The sequence below is a fragment of the Ailuropoda melanoleuca genome, chromosome 4 (genome assembly GCF_002007445.2).
Source record: "Ailuropoda melanoleuca isolate Jingjing chromosome 4, ASM200744v2, whole genome shotgun sequence".
In the NCBI taxonomy this organism is placed as follows: domain Eukaryota; kingdom Metazoa; phylum Chordata; class Mammalia; order Carnivora; family Ursidae; genus Ailuropoda; species Ailuropoda melanoleuca.
Genome location: NC_048221.1, coordinates 109,206,858 through 109,227,743, shown reverse-complemented (window position 1 = coordinate 109,227,743; position 20,886 = coordinate 109,206,858). Strand labels below are relative to the sequence as shown.

Genomic DNA, 20,886 nt, shown 5'->3' with positions numbered 1-20,886 from the left:
CTGAGCCGAAGGCAGACGCTTAACCGCTGTGCCACCCAGGCGCCCCTAGGAGCTCTTACTTCTGATAGGCAGGAGTGACGCCTGCAGTTCCTTAGTCTTAGGAAAAATAAATTTTAGAATCATTGCCGTAGACCACAGATGTGATGCAGCAGAAAAAGGCACTGAGAGGAGTCTCTGAATCTCCTAAGTGACCAGATATAAGATTCTTAGCTAGAACTTAGAATGTGGAGCCCGGGGCCAAGAATGGATAGGAAATGCCTTGACCCAAGATAGATATTAAATCCGAACCCGCACTGAGTCTAGCCAATGTTGGAGCACTTACTATGACCCGCACCCCTTCTCAGCCTTTCAGGAGACACGGATGGGTAAGACCCAGCTCTGTCGTCAGGGAAACTTCAGTCTCATGACTGGAGTGAGCTGCGTTTCCTCCCTCCCAATGCTGACTTCTCATGCATCCATTTCCGCTGTCCTTTAGAGCTTTTTTCCTTGCGCAGATAAACATTGTGTGTGTGTGTGCAATGCAGACAATTTGTAATTAAATAAAGATGATTGCTATAATTTGTACCAGGTAACGGACCAAAAAAAAAGACTATTTGGCTGAAATGCTTAAAGTAACTTTGTTCAGATGGAGCGTTTCTCCTTGGAGACAAGGCTGTTGCTAGGAAATGAGACTGTGAAGTTTATTTAAGTAAAGCCCTTGGCACCGATCAGACACCAGATGGGCACCAGCAGTGCTGGGACGACACCGCGGTCAGGCTGTTGTTGGTGGGAATAACACGGAGGTTCTTGGGACTGTGACTGAAGTTGAAGATCCAGTAATAACGAATGGGCTGGTGGGAACAAAGGACATGTCAACAGGGGCCAGACACTAAGTGTCCTCCCTGCCCAAGATTGATGGCACCCACAGCTGCCTTCCACAGAGGGACACACTTCACTCTTAGTGTAGAAAACAGCACCCTTATCTTCTTTTGTCTTGCTTTCCTCTCAGAACAGTCATTTTCAAAAGGGAAAAAAAAACCTCCACAAACTTGGCTCTGTCAGTACTTGGTTATTTTGACACTTTGAGTAAATATGGAAAGATGGGTAAGAAAACTGGAAAAGTGTCAATAATTCACGTTTGTAAGAAGAAATGGATGGGTACTTCTTCAACATGATAAAACACGTCTCCTTCAGGCCAGGGTCTTGAACTTATTGGATCAACATGGGAGCCCCACTACAGTAGGAAGCGGGGAGGCCCAGTGCCACCACGCTCAGTCCTCTTCTCTTGGTCCTAGGCAACAGCCAGCAAGGAAAAATCACCAGTGAAAAATTGGGAAAGACACACACAGGATTTTCATAGTGAAGACTATTTACTGGGAAACTTCAAAAGAATTGTCTGAAAAGCTTTTTTTTTTTTTTTTTTTTTTTACAGTAAACAACAGGCTTTATATATTCAAACTACCAGCTAGGAAAAAAAGGAAAAAATTAGTTCTGATTTAAGCAACCAAAAAGTTTAGTTCTAAGTATTTAAATTAGTACTAGTATCAAAAAATTAGAGGATCTTTTTTGTTTTTCCTTTTTTTTAGATTTTATTTGTCAGAGAGAGAGAGAAAAAGAACAAGCAGGGGGAACAGCAGGCAGAGGGAGACTTAGGCTCCCCGCTAAGCAGGGAGCCCGATGCAGGGCTCGATTCCAGGACCCTGAGATCATGACCTGAGCAGAAGGCAGACACTAACCAACTGAGCCACCCAGGCGCCCACTAACATAAAATTTTAAATGCACTCGCCTTTGACCCAGCAATTTGTTTCCAGAAATTTATGGATTCATCATATAATGAAATATTACACAGTCATTAACAAAAACTGAGACCATCTTATATGTAAGTATGGTCTATATATTAAATTTAAAAAATCATAATTATGCCAGTTGTATGAAAAATATACAGAAATATGCATAGAATCACTTTTGGAAAGATTAAAAAGAGTGAGTCATGCTTGCTTCTGGAATGGGGTACCTGGAGGCTGGGAGTTAAGGGTAGGAGGAGGAAGTTCACTCTGTGCTCTTGAAGTGGGTGTCACCTCCGATTTGTTTTCATCATAATGCTAAAGAAAGGAGGGAGTCAATAAATGCTAAGTTGGCTGCTATAATTTTAGAGGTAGTTAATGATTTGTACAGCTTATAAAACTATTTTCAAGATGGGAGATGTTCCTTTGGTACTTTAAAAAACTGAAGAAGCTTAAGATTTATACCTGTAATATTTCCCAGGGACAGCACCGAAGAACGGCACAATAAAGAACAGGCAAATTTTGGGGCACCTGGGTGGTTCACTCAGTTAAGTGTCCGACTTTTGATTTTGGCTCAGGTCATGATCTCAGGGTCTAGGGATCTAGCCGGCATGGGGCTCCTCGCTCAGCGGGAAATCTGCTTGAATATTCTCTCTTTCCCTCTGCCCCTCCCCTCATTCTATCTATCAAATAAATAAATAAATCTTTAAAAACAAAAAGAACAGGCAAATTTTACCCATAAAAACTTGAAATCCTTTAAATATCTTTGGAGAATTTTTGTTTATTATATACAAATACAAACCCTCAACTTAGAAAAAGCTGTCTTGCCCCCTTTTTGGCTTAAAGTGAACAGGACAGCGTTAAAAGTGATTTTAGAGAATGTTCGGATCCAAATTATTCTCACACAAATGCCTGCATCCCAAGAGGCGCCCCATCAGCCTGCTCCGCGGGGCGACCTTACCAGGTGTATACTTGCTGAAATATTTGTTAACAATCAAGTCATGTGGGTATATTTTGTGGACTTTATTTTTAAGAAACATTTATATAAACAATAAATGTGGAAAACATCAAGGGTCAAAGTGAGCAGGCCAGCATTTACAAAGTGATTTTTAGGGAATGTCTATATTTTATTTTCGAGAACGCTTATATTCCAAGAGCAGTACAATTAGCCTATTACGTAGGGTCTTGATCTTGTTTGTATAGTGTTGTTGAAGTACTTTATTCAGCTTCTGCCTTAACAAGTCCAAAGATGGAAGATGTTGACAGTCTGGAATATTCAACATGATGTGAAAGAATTCACTCCACATATCCAGATGAGGAAGTCTGGAGAGACAACGCAAAAGTACAAGATAAAGTGTAGTGTTCAACACGCCGGGCAACCTCGCTCCTGCCTCTGGCTTCTACACATCGAGAGAGCTCAACAGAGCTTCACCTGAACACAACTTAATGCACCAGGAATCGGGATGTTGCATTTCTTGTAAGAGAAATTAAAGATCCAACGGAATGTCTTATACACACTTTACTCCAAATGAATGACTTAAGTAATATTAGTGTAGTAATAGGTCTTCAGTAGAAGAATTTCTTTTATTTATTTATTTTTAAGGAAATCAATCTGCTGTTGGCTAGCTTTATGTCCCACACTTCCAGCGTCTGATAAGCTGGCTGAATGGCTCTGACGAGCCCAACGGCGTATGTGCTGGGACCAGGTGGCCAGGCTGGACTACCAGGATAGAGCTCAGAGTCAGAGTTCCACCTCCTGGGTGCATTAAAATTAAGTGCAAAACTCCCACGGCATGAAGATAAGGCCCCGGGGAGAAAGGACACAACTAGATTCAGCCCATTACTATCAGGCCTGTAAGGGGTAAGACTTTTCTCCGCACTGGTGGTCAGAGACAGAAGCCTTCTGAATAACTAACTCTCTGGTCCTTTGAGTATGAGTAAGAGAAGGAATAAAGTATTTGCGAAATTTGATGACCCATTATGCAGAATAAATCAGAGCTGTTCTAAGTTTTCCTTCAGGGCCTGAATCTAATCTTACTTATATACTGATGCTACGTTTTGTAAAATTACTACCAACTGCTTTTCCTTTTTTTTTTTTTTTTTTGGTTGGGGTGGGTGGGTGTGTACATGAGGGGTTGGGGGAGTGAGTCCCAGCTTAAATTTCTTCAAGATATAAACATGTAAAACTCCATTAGGATTTTTGGACACTAAAGGTGAGTGTACTTTTTCTACGTATGTTTTTATACCTCAAAAAAAAGTTAAAAGTGTAAGTGATATAATGAACATGCATGTACCAAATACTCAAACATCACCAATAGCTTACTCATGTGACATTGTATTAAGAGAGTCATCTATGTTGATAGGAAGAGCTCTAGTCTAGTCGTTAATTTTCACTACCATTTTATAGATGAGAAAACAGTCTTACAAAAATTAAAGTCACACAGTAATGGGACTTAGAACCCTGCCCTGGGATAGCCAGCTGTCTTGTCACGTTAGTTTATAATTGACAAAGCACCTTCACATACATGATTTCCTTTGCTTCTTATAAGAAACTTCTTAAGAAAGTATGCTCAGCATTATAAAGGCAAGAAAACAAGTAAAAATCTAACGGTCAGTGACACCAGGTGATTGTAGGGTAAAGAGAAACATTTGACTGTGTACGGGGTGCCCACCACTCCACCCGCTTCCACCGGGTCTGGGAGGGCATCGGCTGCCCCACGACTCAGAAGCCACGGTTGCCGAGTGTGTAACTCGTTCACTGTGCCCGCGTCCACCATGGGCTGCTTCGCCTCACTCCCCAGGGCAGGTTTTTCCAGGCAGTGACTTAGATCCGTTTTCCACCAGACAGAACCCAACATTCTGCTGTTTCTGCTCTTTCACTGCCGGACCAACGCAAATACTCACCTCCTAAAAAGACCTTCGGGCTTCCAGACCCCTCCTTCATTTTTCACTTTCATGTAAGTGCCAAAGAGCATGCAGTACACCGTTGCAGCGACCCCGAAGTAATCAATCTGCAAAGGAGATCTAGGTGTCTATGACTGGAGTAGTAATTTACACGTGAGGACAGGAAGAGGTCTCTGGAACTTCTGCAGCTAAATAATCACAGGGTTTTACTTTTAAATAATGTGGGAAGCCATTTGCTCAGCTGATACACGCTGAATGCCTGTCTGGGCTCTGCTGGAGGCAGCCCCTTGGAAAGCTGTTCTTCCCGAGGTACCGTGTCCTTCTCAAGTCCTTCGTTTTGCTATCTGGGGGCAAACGTGGCACTCCTGCCCCTCCAGCCCACGGTCAGCTTGGAAGTCCCCCCCCCCCCTGCCCGGGGCTCTGGTGGTTGACCTCCCCTGCCCGCTGAAGCCTCTAGCCGTGGGGTTTGCCCATCACTGAACACAACGCGCGAGCATGGTCTTAAATCCAAGGGCAGAAGATGACAAGACCGGATCAAACAAATGAGATCCCCAAGTTCATTTTTAAAATACAGCAAGTATCATAAAGGAAACGACTTTCAAATCTCTCCCTTCGGTTCCGTACCTGGTAGTTCCATGGTTTGTTGCTGAGCATCTCAATACACTGGAAACCAGATGTCTCACACTTGCCTGTAAATGTAGTTCCTTTTGGGAAAAGTTTCATATCTATACTCTGACCCAGGTCAATCAGTGCCAGGCCAGCAGATACATCATCATCGTCACCGTCCTGTTCCAAAAATCTGTATTGAACACAAACAAGGGCCAGGCGGCATGAGCACAAGTAATAAAAGGCCGCTGGGGACACAGTAAGAACTGCGTTCAAAGCGCAACACTTGCCTGTTTCCAAGGATGAAATTGTCTGGCTTGATGTCACCATGAATGATTTCACAGTCGTGCACTTGCTCCATCATGAAGAGCATCCTGACCGCAAAGGACAGCACTAGCGCCTGAGGCATCACTTTTTCCGGGGTGTTTTTATACAGGTTAATAGCATTCTAGAAACAACACAGAGTGGAATCCTGAATTGGTTGCCCAGGATGGATGAGATCTCAAGAGCTTTGCCCCCACCTACCACTCCAACTACAAAAGGTACGTGCCAGGCAGCCCAACAATGGACTTCAGACTCATGTTCTCACCCTAATAATCAACACACTTACTAGCAGCGTGCCGTAGCTGTAGAGATCTCCTACTAACACACTGCCATTCTGGAAGAAGTGGGCAGAATAGAATTTGATGAACATGTGTCGCATGCTTGGCTTTAGTCTCTCCATCAGCTGGGTCCCGATGTAGAACTCCCAGGGGTTGCCAGGCTTCTGGACCTGCAAATCGGGTGTGAGACATTCATATCCAGCCTCACGTTCCGGACGATGAGAGCCAGAGGGTAACTTCCGCCTCAATAATGATTGTGGGGTAGAAAGTGATGACAAGCTATGGACTTTTGCTGAAGGATGGGACTTGCTGTGCCACCATTTCCATGGCAAGGCCATTCTAAATCCTTGCCACATGGTTTTTGTTTCTTTATTGTGGACTACAGACCTAAATGAAATCACCATTGTCTTGAAAAAGAAAAAAGAGGCTGACAAAATCGAGTTCTAAAATTCATTTCTATACTATACAATGAACTGCTCAGATTATTTACCTTTAAAACAAATTTCTGTTTATTTTTGGTATCATTCACTTCTCCGTGGGTAACTTCATAGACCTGGGCAAAGGCCCCTTCTCCAAGAAGGTGATCGACATAGACCAGCAAGGAACCTTGAAGATAGATGTGTCAAAATGAAAAATAAGTCTCAAAACATGATTTTTGGTAAATTTTGTATCTTTAGAATTTTCTTGGTGCTTGATTGCTTTAATAAATACAAATGGATATAGCTCCCTTAGGAAATGTTTTTCCTGTCTTAAACGAGTTAAAACATCTGCCACAAAATAGCTCCCCTTTTTAAATGATGGGGGGGCGGGGAACAGAAGCTGTGCTGCTGGGCGCCAGGAATGCCACTGAATGGCAGGAACAGGGCACACATCCTCTCTTCACCAATATTCTCACATCAGAGGGGTAATGCCCATGCTGTCTACTTGGCAGGACTGTTGTGATGTTAGAAAGAGCACACAAAGGTCCTCTGTAAAGTGCTGCACAAAGCTGTGGCATACACATGCCTTTGAAAAACGCAAGTGTTTTATACCTCGATATGAAGGGCAAAGTATAATAGTACCAATACTTCTAACAGAATAATTATAATTTTTTTATTCAAGTAAAAATTTTATTTTAGAATAGTTTTCAATTTACAGAAAAGTTGCATAGACAGTAGAGTTTCTGTTTTCTCTGCACCCAGTTTCCCCTACTGTTAGTGTTTAATGACCACAGTACCTTTGTCCCAAAGACAGAACCCACATTGGTAGATTACTAAACCCACTCCTTATTTGGATTTCACTAATTTTTCCTTAATCCGTCAAGTCTCCTTAGCCTCCTCCACTAGGCTGTAACAGTTTCAAACTTTTTGTTTTAGGTGACCATGACAGTTGCAAGGAATATTAGTCAGATAAATTGTAGAAAGTCCCTTAAACTGGATTTGTTTTGCTATTTTTAATAACAGTGGGGTTGTTGGTTTGGGGAGAAAGACCACTGACATAAAATTGTAATAGATTTTAATTGATTTTAAAAAACCCACATGTTCAAAATCAAGTATAAAAAAAGTAGACTTCTGGTTTTTGGCATGCTAAGGAGCTTGGAAGTCATCACTCCACCAATAATAATAATTAAAAAAACCAAAATCAACTGAAAATCAACTAGTCTTCATAGATCCATTAAAGAACTCAAGTCATAGGGCAAACTGCTGCCCTTGAAATTGGGGAGACAGATCGGTGGATACAGAGAATAAAGTGCCAGAACCAAAGCCACCACTGGAGCCAGTATGAGGGGGATTACAACACAACTAACGCCTCAGATCTTATTTCAGAACAAGTCTCAAGGGAAGCTCAAAGCCAACAGGGGAGACAGAAATAAGGCACAAACGGACACTTTAGCCTCTACAGTGGCAGCAAACAGTAAACACAGCTTAATCTCAAGCCAGATAAATCTTACACTAGAGGCCTATTTTATCTTAGTTTCTTTTACCCAGTAGATCTGGCTTCCAACAAAAATTACAAGGCATATTAAAAGACAAAAAACAGCTTGAAGACACAGAGCAACTAGGATTCTGGAATTATAACACCAGGAATTTTAAAAAAATTATGATTAATATGCTAAGGGCTGTAATGAGAAAAGGATAAAATTCAAGAGCAGATGGAAAATGTAAGCAGACAAATAGAAATTCTGAGAAGGAATCAAAAGGAAGTGCGAGGAAAAAACCCACTGTAACAGAAACGAAGACTGTCTTTGATGGGCTCTTCAAAAGGCTGTAAATGGCTGGGAAAAAAATCGTCAGCTTATAAGAATGCCAATAGAAACTTCCAAAACTGATTTGCAAAGAGAAAAAAAATTTTTTTAAAGATAGAAAAGAATGTTCAAGAGTTGTGGGACAAGTACAATAGGTGTGACATGTGTAATGGCAGTATTAGAAGGCAGAAGAAAATGAGAAAGGAACAGAAAAAAATAGAGTAATAATAGTTAAGAAATTTCCAAAATTAATGACAGACACTAAAAGAAGGATCTAGGAATTTTAGAGAACACAAGGCAGGAAAAATAGCCAGAAGTCTACACCCAGGCAAGTTGTATTCAAATTGTAGAAAATCAGAAAAGAAAAAAATATTGTAAGAAGCCAGTGGAATGAAACCACTTTACCTATAGAGAAGCAAGTAGAAGAATTACATTGACTTCTCTGGAAACCACACAAAAAAGAAGAGAGCGGAGTAAGTGTTAAAAGGAAAAACCACCAATCAAAAATTCTGTATCCAGTGAAATTATCCTTCAAGAGTGAAGAAATAAAGACTAGCTCACACAAAGATTAAGGGAACCTGTCACCAGTAAGCTTGACTTGCAAGAAATGTTAAAAGAAGTTCTTCAGAGACAAGGATGAGGAGATAGTCCAGAAACTCAGATCAGAAGAGTGCAGGAAAAAGCAATAAATGAAGATAAAGTCTTTTATTTTTCTTATTCTTAATTGATCTAACATAAGTATTCAAAATAATAATTGCTACAATGTATTCCGTAAGCACAGCTTAAGATAAAAAAAATGAGTGACAGTACTGTTACACGGGGTGGGGGGAAGAATTGGTAACGGTCTCTTATAAGGTACCTGGCATTACCTGTGCAGTGTTATGGTGTTCGCTAAAGGTGGACTTGGAGTAGTTCTAAACGTATACTGCAAACTCTAGGGCAACTACTAAAAACAGAAGAAATGAGGTATAATTGAAATGCTAGTAGAGAAAATGAAATCACAGAAATACCTAATTAACACCAGAGAAGACAGAAAGAGAAGACAATAAAGGAAACAAAGAACAAGGGCAATGAATAGAAAACAGTAAAAAATATAGTAGATATTAATCCAGCTATATCAGTAATCTTTCTAAGTACCAGCAGACTAAATATACCAATGAAAACAGAAACTATCACAGTAGATAAAAGACCCAGCTATATGTTGTCTATGAGAAAAACACCTTAAATATAAAGACATACATAGATTAAAAGTAAAGGGGTGGAGAAAGATACACCACGCTAACATTAACAAACAGAAAGCTGGAGTATCTATACTAATTTCAGACAGAGCAGGTGTCAGAGCAAGGAAAATTATCAGGCATAAAACGGGGCATTGGATAATGATAAAGGATCAGTTTTCCAAAAAGACATAACAATCCTTAATGTGTATGTGCCTAACAACAGAGCATCAAAATAGTGAGGCAAAAATTGATAGAACTGCAAGGAGAACAGATGAATTCACTATTCTAGTTGGAGATTTCTACACTCCTGTATCGGTGACTGACAGGATCAACAGGCAAAAAATCAGTAAGGGCATGACTGACTTGAACAGCAGCACCAATCAACTGGATCTGATTAACATTTGTAGAATACGTCACTTAACAACAGCAGACTATACATACTTTCAAGCTCACATGGAACATTCACCAACATAGACCATTCTGGGCCATAAAACACACCTTTACCAAATTAAAAAACAACAACAAAAAGAAATCATACAAAGTATGTACTCCAACCACAGTGGAATTAAACTAGTAATCAATAACAAACAGTAAGATAGCTGGAAAGCCCCCAAACACTTGGAGATTAAACAACACATATTAAAATAACACATTAATCAAAGAAGAAATCTTGAGAGATTTAAAAATATCTTGAACTAAAAGAAAATGAAAACACAATTTAAAATTGTGGGGTGCAGCAAAAGCAGTGCTTAGAGGGAAATTTATAGGATTAAATGCATATGCTAGAAAAGAAGAAAGATCTAAAATCAGTAATTTTAGCTTCCACCTTAGAAAACTAGACAAAGAAAACAAATTAAATCTAAAGTAAGCAGAAGAAAAAATAATCAGAGCAGGCAAAACAAAACAAAACAAGAAAAAAACTGCCTGCCTAATGAAGACAAAAGAAAAAAAAATGCCTAAGACAAAAAATATTACAGCAGACATCAATGAAATTGAAAATAGAACATCAACAGAGAATATCAATGAAACAAAAAGCTGATTCTTTGAAAAGATCAATAAAATCCATAAGCCCCTACCAGGCTACCTAAGAAAAAAAGGGAAAGGACATAAAATACTAATAATGGAAATGAAAGAGAGGACATTACTATAGATCCCATGAATTAAAAGGATAATAAGGAAATACTATGAACAACTCTGTGCCTACAAATTTGATAGCCTAGATGAAATGAACCGATTCCTTGAGAGACATACTCTACCAGAACTCATATAGGAGTATGAGATAAGAAATCGAATCATTAGTAGCTTTCCTAAACAGAAAGCACCAGGACCAGATGGGTCCTCTGGTGAATTCCACCAAATATTTAAGAAATTGTACCAATTCTCTACAATCTCTTTCAGAGGATAGAAGTAGAAGTAGAATGAATCCTTCCTAACCCCTTCTATGAGGCCAGCATTACCCTAATACCAAAACCAGACAGATACACCACAAGAAAACTACAGAGCAGTATCTCTTATTAACACAGATGTAAAAATCCTCAACAAAATATTAGCAAATCAAATCCAAAACAAGTATAAAAAGAATTATTTACCATGACCAAGTGGGATTTAATCCAGGTATGCAAGGCTGGTACAACATTCAAAAATCAATTAATGAATCTCTATCACCTGAACAGACTAAAAAGAAAAATCACATGATCTTATCATAAAAACAGAAAAAGTGTTTGATAAAATCCAACACCCATTCATGATAACTTTCTGCAAACCAGGAATAGAGGGAAAAGCCTCACCACAAAAGATATGTAGATGGCAAATAAACAAAAAATGTACAATATCATATGTAATTAGGGAATTGCAAATGAAAAACAATAATGAAATACCATTACACATCTAGCAGAGGAGTCAAAACCCAAACAACTGACAATACCAAATGATGGTGAGGATATGGAACAACAGAGCTCTCGTTCCTCGCTGGTGGGATTACAAAATGGTACGAACCCATTGGAAGGCAGTGTGGCGGTTTCTTACAGAAGTAAACATATGCTTACAACATCACGACTCCTTAGTATTTATCCAAATGAATTGAAAACTTACATCCACACAAAAACTGCATGGGAATTTTATAGCAGCTTTATTCATAATTGCCAAAACTTGGAAGCAACCAAGATGTCCTTCAATAGGTGACTAGATAAACTGTGGTACATTGGACAATGGAATATTACTCAGCGATTGTAAAGATAGAGCTTTCAAGTCATGAAAAGACATGGAGGAATCTTAAATGCATATTGTTAAGTGAAAAAAGCCAATCTGAAAAACTTGATTACAGCTATATGACATTCTGGAAAAGGCAAAATTATGGAGACAATAGTCAAAAGATTAGTGCTTGTCAGGGTTTTAGATAGAGAGGAGAAATGATGAATAGATGGAGCACAGGGGGTTTTGGGGTCAGTGAAACTATGATACGGTAATGATGGATACTGGTCATTATACATTTGTCAAACCCGACAAACCGTACAACACAAAAATGAACCTGAATGTAAACTGTGGACTTTAGTTAATAAAAATGTATTAATATTGGCTCATCAACTTTAACAAATGTACTGCACTAATGCAAGATGTCAATCGGGGAAGCTCTGTGTGTGTGTGTGTGTGTGTGTGTGTAAAGTATCTTGCTAGAAGTCTTGCTCCCGCTATTATTCATATCCACCCTGTTAACCATTTTTCTTAGTTTTGAGTATACTTCAAGGATTCTCTAGAAATAGCATTGAATATGAATATATGTTACTTCCCCTTTTTAAGAAATAAAAGGCAGCATATAACACTAGTCTGCCCTTAACAGCATGTGTTGGACATCAATCCCTAGCAGTACAGAGCAAGCTATATTTTACTGTAGAGCTGTCCCATAGACACCTATGTTGTTTCCAGTCTACTGTTTTTACATGCACATATGTCATTTTGAATGTATGCAAGCAGATCTACAAGAAATTCTTAAAAGTGGATGCTAAAAGTATATGCCTTTTTTTTCTTTGATAGATATTGCCAAATTGCCATCTATAAGTGATAGTCTCAACAGCAATCAAATTCTGACAGTCATGGTTTAACAAAATGTTCTCAGCTTAGTCCTCTAGATAATCTAGAACTCTTTACTTGAGGTGGGGGTGGGGCGCAGGGGTGGTACCAGAAGGAGAATCACACACGCATGAGTTACCATCAACTTCCCATATAGAAGCAAGAGTTTAGAGTTTTATTACCCATATAGTCCTTACCCAGTTGGAACTCAGTCTTGGGCTTGATGGCTGGAAGTTTACACTGCCATTCGTAAGTATTTGGATAGGATCTCACTGGTTTAGAAAGCCCAGATAAAAGTTCGAGAATCAATGCATCATCCCATGGATTCTCAACAGTCAAGTCTTAAAAGGAATGGGAATAAAAAAAGAAAAGTCAGTACTCAAGGTACCAAGAATTTTCCCAAAGAAGCTACAGATAAAACAAGTACAGACATTCATTAAATAAGAGTTCAAAAGCCTTACCTTTAAAAGAGCATGGATTCAAATAATCACCATTTGCAAAAATCAAAATGGCTAGTTCTATACAGTTGTTATTTTAGATGAAAAAATTTAGATAAGTATTTAATTGTGACAAAGGAAACGAACACCAAAGGCATCTGTTCCACTTGCCTGGAACTGCTAGATTCTGCCTTTAACAGAATTATGTCTGAACTGGATGTCAGTTACTTCTAAATGCTCAGACATATATTTTGTAACTTGCTCTCCCACTTGTATCTACAAAATGCGAAGACTTTCAATACTTATACTATCTATGAGCAGTCTGCATGCATGAGATGTACTTTGGGTTCACAAAAAAGAAATCATTTTTAAAGGGAAGAATAAAGTTGCTGTTTAATTTAGCATGCTATAAAAATTTTAGTCATAGTTATCAAAGACTAATCCTGCATGGTTAACATTTACTTAGTGCTAAGCGTACGTAGGACCCTGTTCTGAGTACTTTATGTTTAGTAATTCAGTTGGTCCTCAGAAGAAGACTCTGAAGTAGGACCATCACCCCCATTTTATAGAAAAGGAAAGAGAGCAACAGAGAACTGAAGTGATCTTGGCTAAGATCACATAACTGCCTAAGAGCAGAAGCTAGGATTAGAACCTAGTCAGTCTTCGGAGTCTGTATTCTTAACCATGATGCGAGACTATCCAAGGCTGTTTCTGTGTGACCAGGGGAAAGGAGATAAGCCCGGAGCCTGTTTCCTCAGCTGTAAAATGGGGATCCCAGTCTTAAATTCAAAGCCTGCCATAGTAGGCCCTCCAGTTCTAACTCCCTCCTCCAACAGTAGTAATTTTGACACCCTCTAAAATTAAAACGAATTAATTTGCCCTTCAAGTGCGTTACTGTTGTACCGCCCAGTGACCCAGTTTGCAAGTTCTGTCTGAACTTGTGTTCTACTCAGTGACATTCAAGTCCCTGTCTTTGAGCTTCTTTCATGGAACAGCTTTTACCAGGCTATTGTCCTTATTCAGGGACACAATTAAGACTGAACATCTGTTCGTACTTGAAGCACCGACATTCTCAAGTGAACTAGTCTGCATCCGTTCTGCTCGGCGCCCAGCGCTGGCATCCAGCGGATCTTCTGCAATGACGAGGTTGGTGTCTGTGAGTTTACAAGCCTCGAGGCTCTGTGCTACCTCGCTGGCCAGCACGCCACCTGCGACAGGCTGGCTCCCACGGAGCAAGGGTGCCGAAGATACATCTGCAGGGAACGCTGGTTCTAGGCTTTTCTCTTGAATTGGACTGGATGTGTTAAAGGGATAGACAAGAGGAAACAAAACACATGATTACAAGTCTATTGGATTTGATCACAAAAAAGTCCCACAAAACAGTTTCCTTTTCATTCTATGAATGACATTTCAAAATTGCTTTACAAAGAGTTGATTAAAGCATTTTTTTCAGACAAATATATGCAAATACACCGCCAGTAGAGTATGAATAGAAATAAAATCAAAGAGATGGAAATATAGTCAATAAATAGGTGAGGGAACACAATGGATATTCTTTAGTGGGAAGCATGAGGGGTGGGCTTATTTCCCCAAGATGTCATCAAGCTGGGGATCAAGACTGAATATTGAACTCTATTCCAAAATGGCTCCTTTTACAGCACTGAAACAAACAGAAGATGTCACCATCCAACAACCTAACGCAAGTTTCTTTCTGTACACACACATATATAGTTGATCTGCATTATTCATGGACCCCATATTTGTGAATTCTCCTACATGCTAAAACTCACTCATAATCCCCGAATCAGTTCTCATGGTGCTTTTGCAGGCATGCAGAATGGAGAAAACGTTTAGTCACCCAACAGACACGTTCCCAGGGGAAGTGGAATAAGGCAATGAATGCTCTGCGTTCTCGTGTCAGCTCTCACACTGTAAACCAGTGTCCTTTTGCAGTACACTTAGTAACATGTTTTCTGTGTTTTTGTGATTTTGCTGTTTAAAATGTTCCCCCAAGTGCAGTGCTAAAGTGTGGTCTAGTGTTCCTAAGTGCGAGAAGGCCGCCATGTGTCTTACAGGGAAACGTGTTAGATAAGTCGCGTTCAGATATGAGTTATAATGCTGTTGGCCCTGAGTTCAATGCTAATAAGCCAACCATATTTATTAAATAAGGTGTCTTTAAACAAAATGTTGTGGACAGAGGCTCACAGAAGCCTAACTAGGAACTAGGAATGATGGTTCAGTGTTGGGTAATTCAGGGTTTGCAGTGAGTTTGTACAAAATAACAAGTGCAAATAGTAAGAGTCGACTGTGTATCTCCACATGCATAAACTCCGCCTTCACACCCACATACACACAAACACGTGTGTGAGTATGCATCCTTATAAAAATAAAGATGTACATGCAACTTCATGTTGCATTCTTACTTCTTGACAGGCATTTTTCCTAGTAGGAATTTTTTTTGAAAAGAAACTAGGTTTGGAATAATTTCAGATTTAAAGAAATGTTGCAAAGATCATAGAAAATTCGCATATACTCCTCACCCAATTTCCTCAAACATTACCGTTTCATGTGACAGCAGCTCCTCTGTCAAAGCCACTAAATCCACATTTTTTATACTACTCTACACTAACCTCCAAACTTCATTTGGATCTCACCAGTTTTCCCACGGGACCTTTTGTTTGCTCCCGGATCTAATCGTGGATACCATGTTGTATTCAATTGTCATGTCTCCTTACTCCCTTCCCATCTGTGACAGATTCTTAGTGTTTCCTACTTTCCAAGACCTTTTCAGTTTTGAGGAGTACCGGCCAGTTGGGTTCCTTTGATGTTTTCCTCATGATTAGACTGTGAGGAATATTCCAGAGGTCAAGTGCCCTTCTCAATGCATGACTACCATGAGCTGTCACTTGTGAAATTAACCTTGATCATTCGGTAAAGGTGGTGTCTGCCAGGTTTCTCCATGGTCCTATTGTGGATTTTAGTCACTACCTACCATTTAATTCAGTAGATGTATGCTGGAATACAACAATTCCCTGGTTTTTAGATATTAAAAGCATTTCCGACATTTTAACTAATTTTTAATTTTAATATTTTAATTAATTTTCTGTTCAGCCATTACATATAGGAGGAGGACACAAATAAATCCTCCCTCTTCAGATCATGGCAATTTTAATCTTTCCCACAAGCATAGCCACTAAAATCTATTATTGGGAGAAAATGTGGTAGTCAAATGGGAGTATTTCCAATATTTGTATTACAACACAACATATATTAGGGGTATCCATGAACACAGAAAAAAAGGCTTTCAAACCTATATAAATTGTTACTAGCTACCCGAGTACCCAAATTACTGTGGGTACATAAATTATCGATAAAACCCTTTTCCCTTCTCCTTGAGAATCTGAGTTTTGGTTAACTTTCTAGCTCTTCTCCCTTGAAAACTGGAAAGGCAAGAGTATCACAGTCACCACTGCTTATGGTAAACAATAACCATGACTGGAACTGTATTCTAGTCGGAGAGAATAAGAAATATATGCTGGGAATCCACAGCTTCAGGCCTCAGGTACGAGGACTCTCGTAACGGGCCTATTCCTTGTGGGGACTCTGGAATCTAAATCTATAGTGTTGCAAGAGCCACTGATGCCATGGAAATAAGGCTTCTAAGCTAGGAAACTTTTGTACCTAAGGGTTTCCTTGTAACTTAATTGTCTCATGCAGGTCAAAGATGATAGTATCTTGGATAGTTATTTCCCTGGCAACTGATTTTTGTCCTATATATTTCTGTATTAATCTTATGCCAAGTGTGGCTCATGGCAGTCTTGTGAGTCAAAAGTTTAGTCACGTGTGGAAGATTCCTGGTGGGCAGTAACAGACTGTGCCTATTGGGCAGAATTTTAAATTAAAAGGCAAGATCTGTTCATCAGCATTGATTTTATTATTAGGGAGTTAAGTATTTTCTACATGTTTATTCATTTTTTTTCTTTTCTAAGTTCTGCTCATGTCTTTCATCCAATGTATTTACTGGGGTCCTAGTTTAAGAAGAGGTTTTTAATAACAAGAGGCAGCACAACATAGTGGTGAGAGCAAGGCTTCTGAAATTAGAGATATGGGTTGAAATTACAGTGCTGCAAATTAGAAGCTGTATGACTTAAGTCATTTCTTTAACTCTCTAAACCTGGTTTCCTCATCTGTAATGATGGAAAAGAATAGTTCCTACAACTAAATTAACTAAGGATTAATTACAGCATATAGTACATAAAAAGTATCAGCATTACAATGGAATATAACAAATACTCAAAAGATTACAGCTACTTTTAGTGTCTGTTACATTAACCAGACTATTCAAATAGGGTGGAATTTTACTTCTGCAGAACACTCATGTATGCTGCACCTGCATTTTGTATCAATACCTAAGAGGCTCTTGTCCTCCTCTTGAAAGAAAGTTATTGCTTTTCTCAATTAGAATGGGTATAAAAAAACAAATATGTGTTTGCTCAGTTCTGCAATAGTCTTTCCACTAGGTCAAGGTCTTTGGCTGGTAAGAGTAAGGCAGTTCTGCTCTCAAAATGAGCAGAAGTCACTCACAGGAAGTGCTCCCACGGATCTCTGCTACCCCGGCTGCTTCTCACTGCCCTGATGGATCCAGTGTTTAGGTTTATCACCGTATGTGTGTCTATAGAGAGTAGCTTCCGGCTTTTACCTGCAAGTCAAAAAAATCTCACAATACCTGAACTTTCTGTCTTTTGAGGGTCCCGCCATGTTTTCTTCACGAGAATCCAGAGTGCACTCTTTTGTAACCACATTTTCTGAAAAGTGTAGAAAATTAGAGACAGACACTAGCATACATATGATTTGATATGGTTATAAATTCCAGAATTCCTTTTTATACTGAATTTTATTATAATTTCAAAATGGTATTCCATGGTAAAATGTTCCATAACATTTTTAAAATGGGAAAAAAAATCAGTAAAAATATTATTACTACTAATATTTGTGAGCATTTCAACTTCACACATCCAATCCTTCAAGAGGAAAGGGTCCAAAGGGTGGCAGGCCTGCTGTGGGCAGAATGAGCAGCCCGAGATGTTACTGGTAGGGGTGGAGGGCACAACGGGCTTTAGGAGAACCCGAGGACAAGGACATGGAGAGTAAAACACTGCAACACATCTGGGGGGCAGAGATTTGGGCATCTTTCCGTCTGACTGCTTTATTTAGTCAGTTAGTGTTTAGCTGATTAAACTGATTTATTAGAGTGTTTACATCAGGAAGATACCTGGCAATGCTTACCATCACTCCCTTTAACCAAAAACAAACAAATAAATAAATAAAAACTATGTACGGAAAGACAAACCAGATAGGCAGAAATGTGGAATATATATACTATATATGTATACACAATACTATAAATAGCCAAGTATTACACTGGACTAAATTTTATCAGATATCGTGTCACCAGACAGGTGCTAATACTTTTTAGAACTGGAACATTAGCTTCTATTTATCCAACCAAAGTGCAAATACTCCAAGAATAGCCAATATTGACTCTCTGAAAGACTCAACTGATTAAACTTGTTTTCCCCAAATGGAAAACACTTTAACATTTTTTTGTTAAAGTAGCAAGCTTGTGATGGCACCTGGCAATTGTCCAAATTTCAACTGAACTCTCCTTCAAAATCCAGAAGAGAAAGGTAATATACTGGGTTAGTACTCTAAAAAAATTTTTTTTTACTCCTTAGTTAAAAATTTTTAGGTCTATAGGCTTAGACTTCACATTAAAATGTGTTTCCATATAGGGGAGAGAAATTCTTTGACAGCTCTTTCATTGTACTGCTTTTGGGAACAATTATTATTTTTAATAAAGGGGTCAGAAGTGATGGAGTTTGGCTAGTAAAAAACTCATAAAAATGGTAAAGTGGTCCTTTACTGTCCATATATTTTATAGGTTGGTACTTAATAGGGAATAATTAAGTATTTGTGCTCAATGACAATGTCATATATTAAGGTTTAATGCAGATAAAGATCTTTGATATAGGAGTGTTAGGTTTAGGGGAAATAAGAAATATCTGTGCGTTTTATCGTTTGTCTCTTCAAGTCAGTCATTAAATAAAATAAGAAAATATGACTTTCCTGAGTGTGTAGTACTTGGCTACAACTCTAAAGTAATAAAAGCTCTATTTTTAGCATTCAAGCAACTTAACCTGTCCGTTGTGGCCATTTTGTTTGTAAACATAACACCAACCTATATCCTATACAAACGGGTTGGACTTAGCATATCTGCCTTCAAGTGCTTCTGGAGGTTTTTCTCCTAGTCTACCTATCAGCTAAGTTACTAAGTTTCTAAAATGCACAGACTTTCAGAAAACAGTAAGCCAAAAGGAAAAAATCACACAGGTAATAATACAGTAAATGGATTTTAAGTTTCCTCTGGATGATCTTAAACTTCCGTTTAGAATTTCCAAGAACACTGTAATCCTGAAAGAACTGAAGTTGGCAGAGGACAAGACACTCGAGTGGTGCGACCCACACCTTTATCCTCCAGAGCAGGCCCTGCATCCGCGGGTGGTTTGATGAAAGGCGTGGACGCGAGCTGTGCGGCAGCCGTGAAGTGTCCGGGGCTCTTCGGACTGGGCGCCAGGGTCCTGTTGCAGCGGACACCCCAGACTGTGGAGTCATCCAAAAACTCTTCGGCGTGAGGTACTTCCTACGACAAAAGCTGAACTGAAAAAAACAGCAACCATCTCCCCGTTTTGTCATTTAACTCATTGATACTGCTTAAGATTAAAAAAAAAAATAAGGAATTAAAGAAGAAACAGAGGTCACCCCTAGCTAACACAAAGTCAAGGACATGAGGGTTCTGTTCTTGTCCCCAGAAGGGGGACACTTCATCTTTAACGCACCCCAGTGCAGTCCCACTGTATTCAAGGGTCGCATTTTATTTTCCAATTTTTACTTTTTTTTTAAATTTGAAAAGTCTGGATTTCTAGACGAGTTACGAAGATCGTACAGAGTTTCCGTGTGCACGTCATCAAACTCCCTCTGACGTTAACATCTTACAGAATCCTGGTGCATTTGTAAAAACTAATTAATCCTACTAACTCTAGATGCTATTTGAACTTCATCCTTTCCCTGTTTGTGTCCCTTCTGTTTCATGCTCCAGGTCAGGATGCCACGAGATTTAGTTGTCACATCTCGTTGGGTCTCCTCTGACCTGTGCCAGTTGATTGGTCTGTCCCAGTCTTTCTCACATGGACAGTTTTGAATACTGGTCAGGAACTATGTAGAAGGTCTCTTTCATTTAGGTTAAATTTGGCCTTTTCTCATATTTAGACTGGGGTTACAGGTTTCGGGGAAGAATATCAGGGGTAAAGCACCCTTTCTTATTACATCTCATTAAGGGAGACATGATTTCAACACAGCTTATTACTGATGACGTTAACCAATCACCTGGTGAAGGTGGGGTCTGCCAGGTTTCTCCTCCATAAGGAACTATTTTTCCCTTTCCTGACCCTTATTTGGCAGAAGCAGGTGACAGCCTAGCCTACCCTCAAAGGGAGGGTCTACCTCCTGAGAGAGGGATATCAAAGAATTTGTGGACAGATGTTAAAATAACCACATTAATAATTTGGGTGAGATACTGCAAGGTCATACAAATATTGTTTCTTCTTAAAGTTCCACTTGCTAATTTTAGTATTCCCTGTGGAGCTTGCCTAGAACAGTGATTACTGTAGCGTTCCAGTGGCGATTTTCTATTATCATTCATTCCTTCCACATTTCGTACCAGCAATTCTTCTGTAAGGAAGGTTTATTTTGTCCTCTCTCCCATTTGTTTATATTGAAAAGGATATTTATTTTATTTCTTGGGTTATAATTCAATACTACCTTATTCTACTTATTTTATTTGAATTGTGCCAGGTTTGGCCACGGGCTTATTCAGCCTTGGCTCCTGAGTTCTTTTGTTTCGCCATCTATTTTTTTTTTTTTTTAAAGTACTTCCTGACTTTCTGGCACCACAAGATGTGCTAGGCTCATCTCGCATTTTCCTTCTTTAGCCCCAGAATTAACTAT

At 39.2% G+C, this 20,886-nt stretch overlaps 1 protein-coding gene and 1 non-coding gene across 3 annotated transcripts in view; both read right to left on the bottom strand.

Annotated features, from left to right (window-relative positions):
• Positions 1-2,771: 2,771 nt before the first annotated feature.
• The window catches only part of BUB1 (BUB1 mitotic checkpoint serine/threonine kinase), a 41,070-nt gene continuing 22,955 nt past the window's right edge, over positions 2,772-20,886 (bottom strand). Inside the window, exons 16-25 of one of the 2 annotated variants that reach the window (XM_034659552.1) lie at positions 19,348-19,522; positions 17,407-17,521; positions 13,878-14,116; positions 12,583-12,726; positions 6,366-6,481; positions 5,884-6,045; positions 5,564-5,721; positions 5,292-5,466; positions 4,668-4,774; positions 2,772-3,086 (exon numbers count right to left, since the gene is read on the bottom strand). In XM_034659552.1, coding sequence (XP_034515443.1) covers positions 2,891-3,086; positions 4,668-4,774; positions 5,292-5,466; positions 5,564-5,721; positions 5,884-6,045; positions 6,366-6,481; positions 12,583-12,726; positions 13,878-14,116; positions 17,407-17,521; positions 19,348-19,522 — 1,587 coding nt within the window. In that variant the 3' untranslated portion in view covers positions 2,772-2,890. Of the gene's footprint in view, positions 3,087-4,667; positions 4,775-5,291; positions 5,467-5,563; positions 5,722-5,883; positions 6,046-6,365; positions 6,482-12,582; positions 12,727-13,877; positions 14,117-17,406; positions 17,522-17,548; positions 17,628-19,347; positions 19,523-20,886 lie in introns of both variants that reach the window. The other variant, XM_011234539.3, reaches the window with a different exon arrangement.
• Positions 15,920-16,059, bottom strand: LOC117802130. Its single transcript, XR_004625180.1, has one exon. It is a non-coding gene; the product is annotated as a small nucleolar RNA SNORA29 (small nucleolar RNA).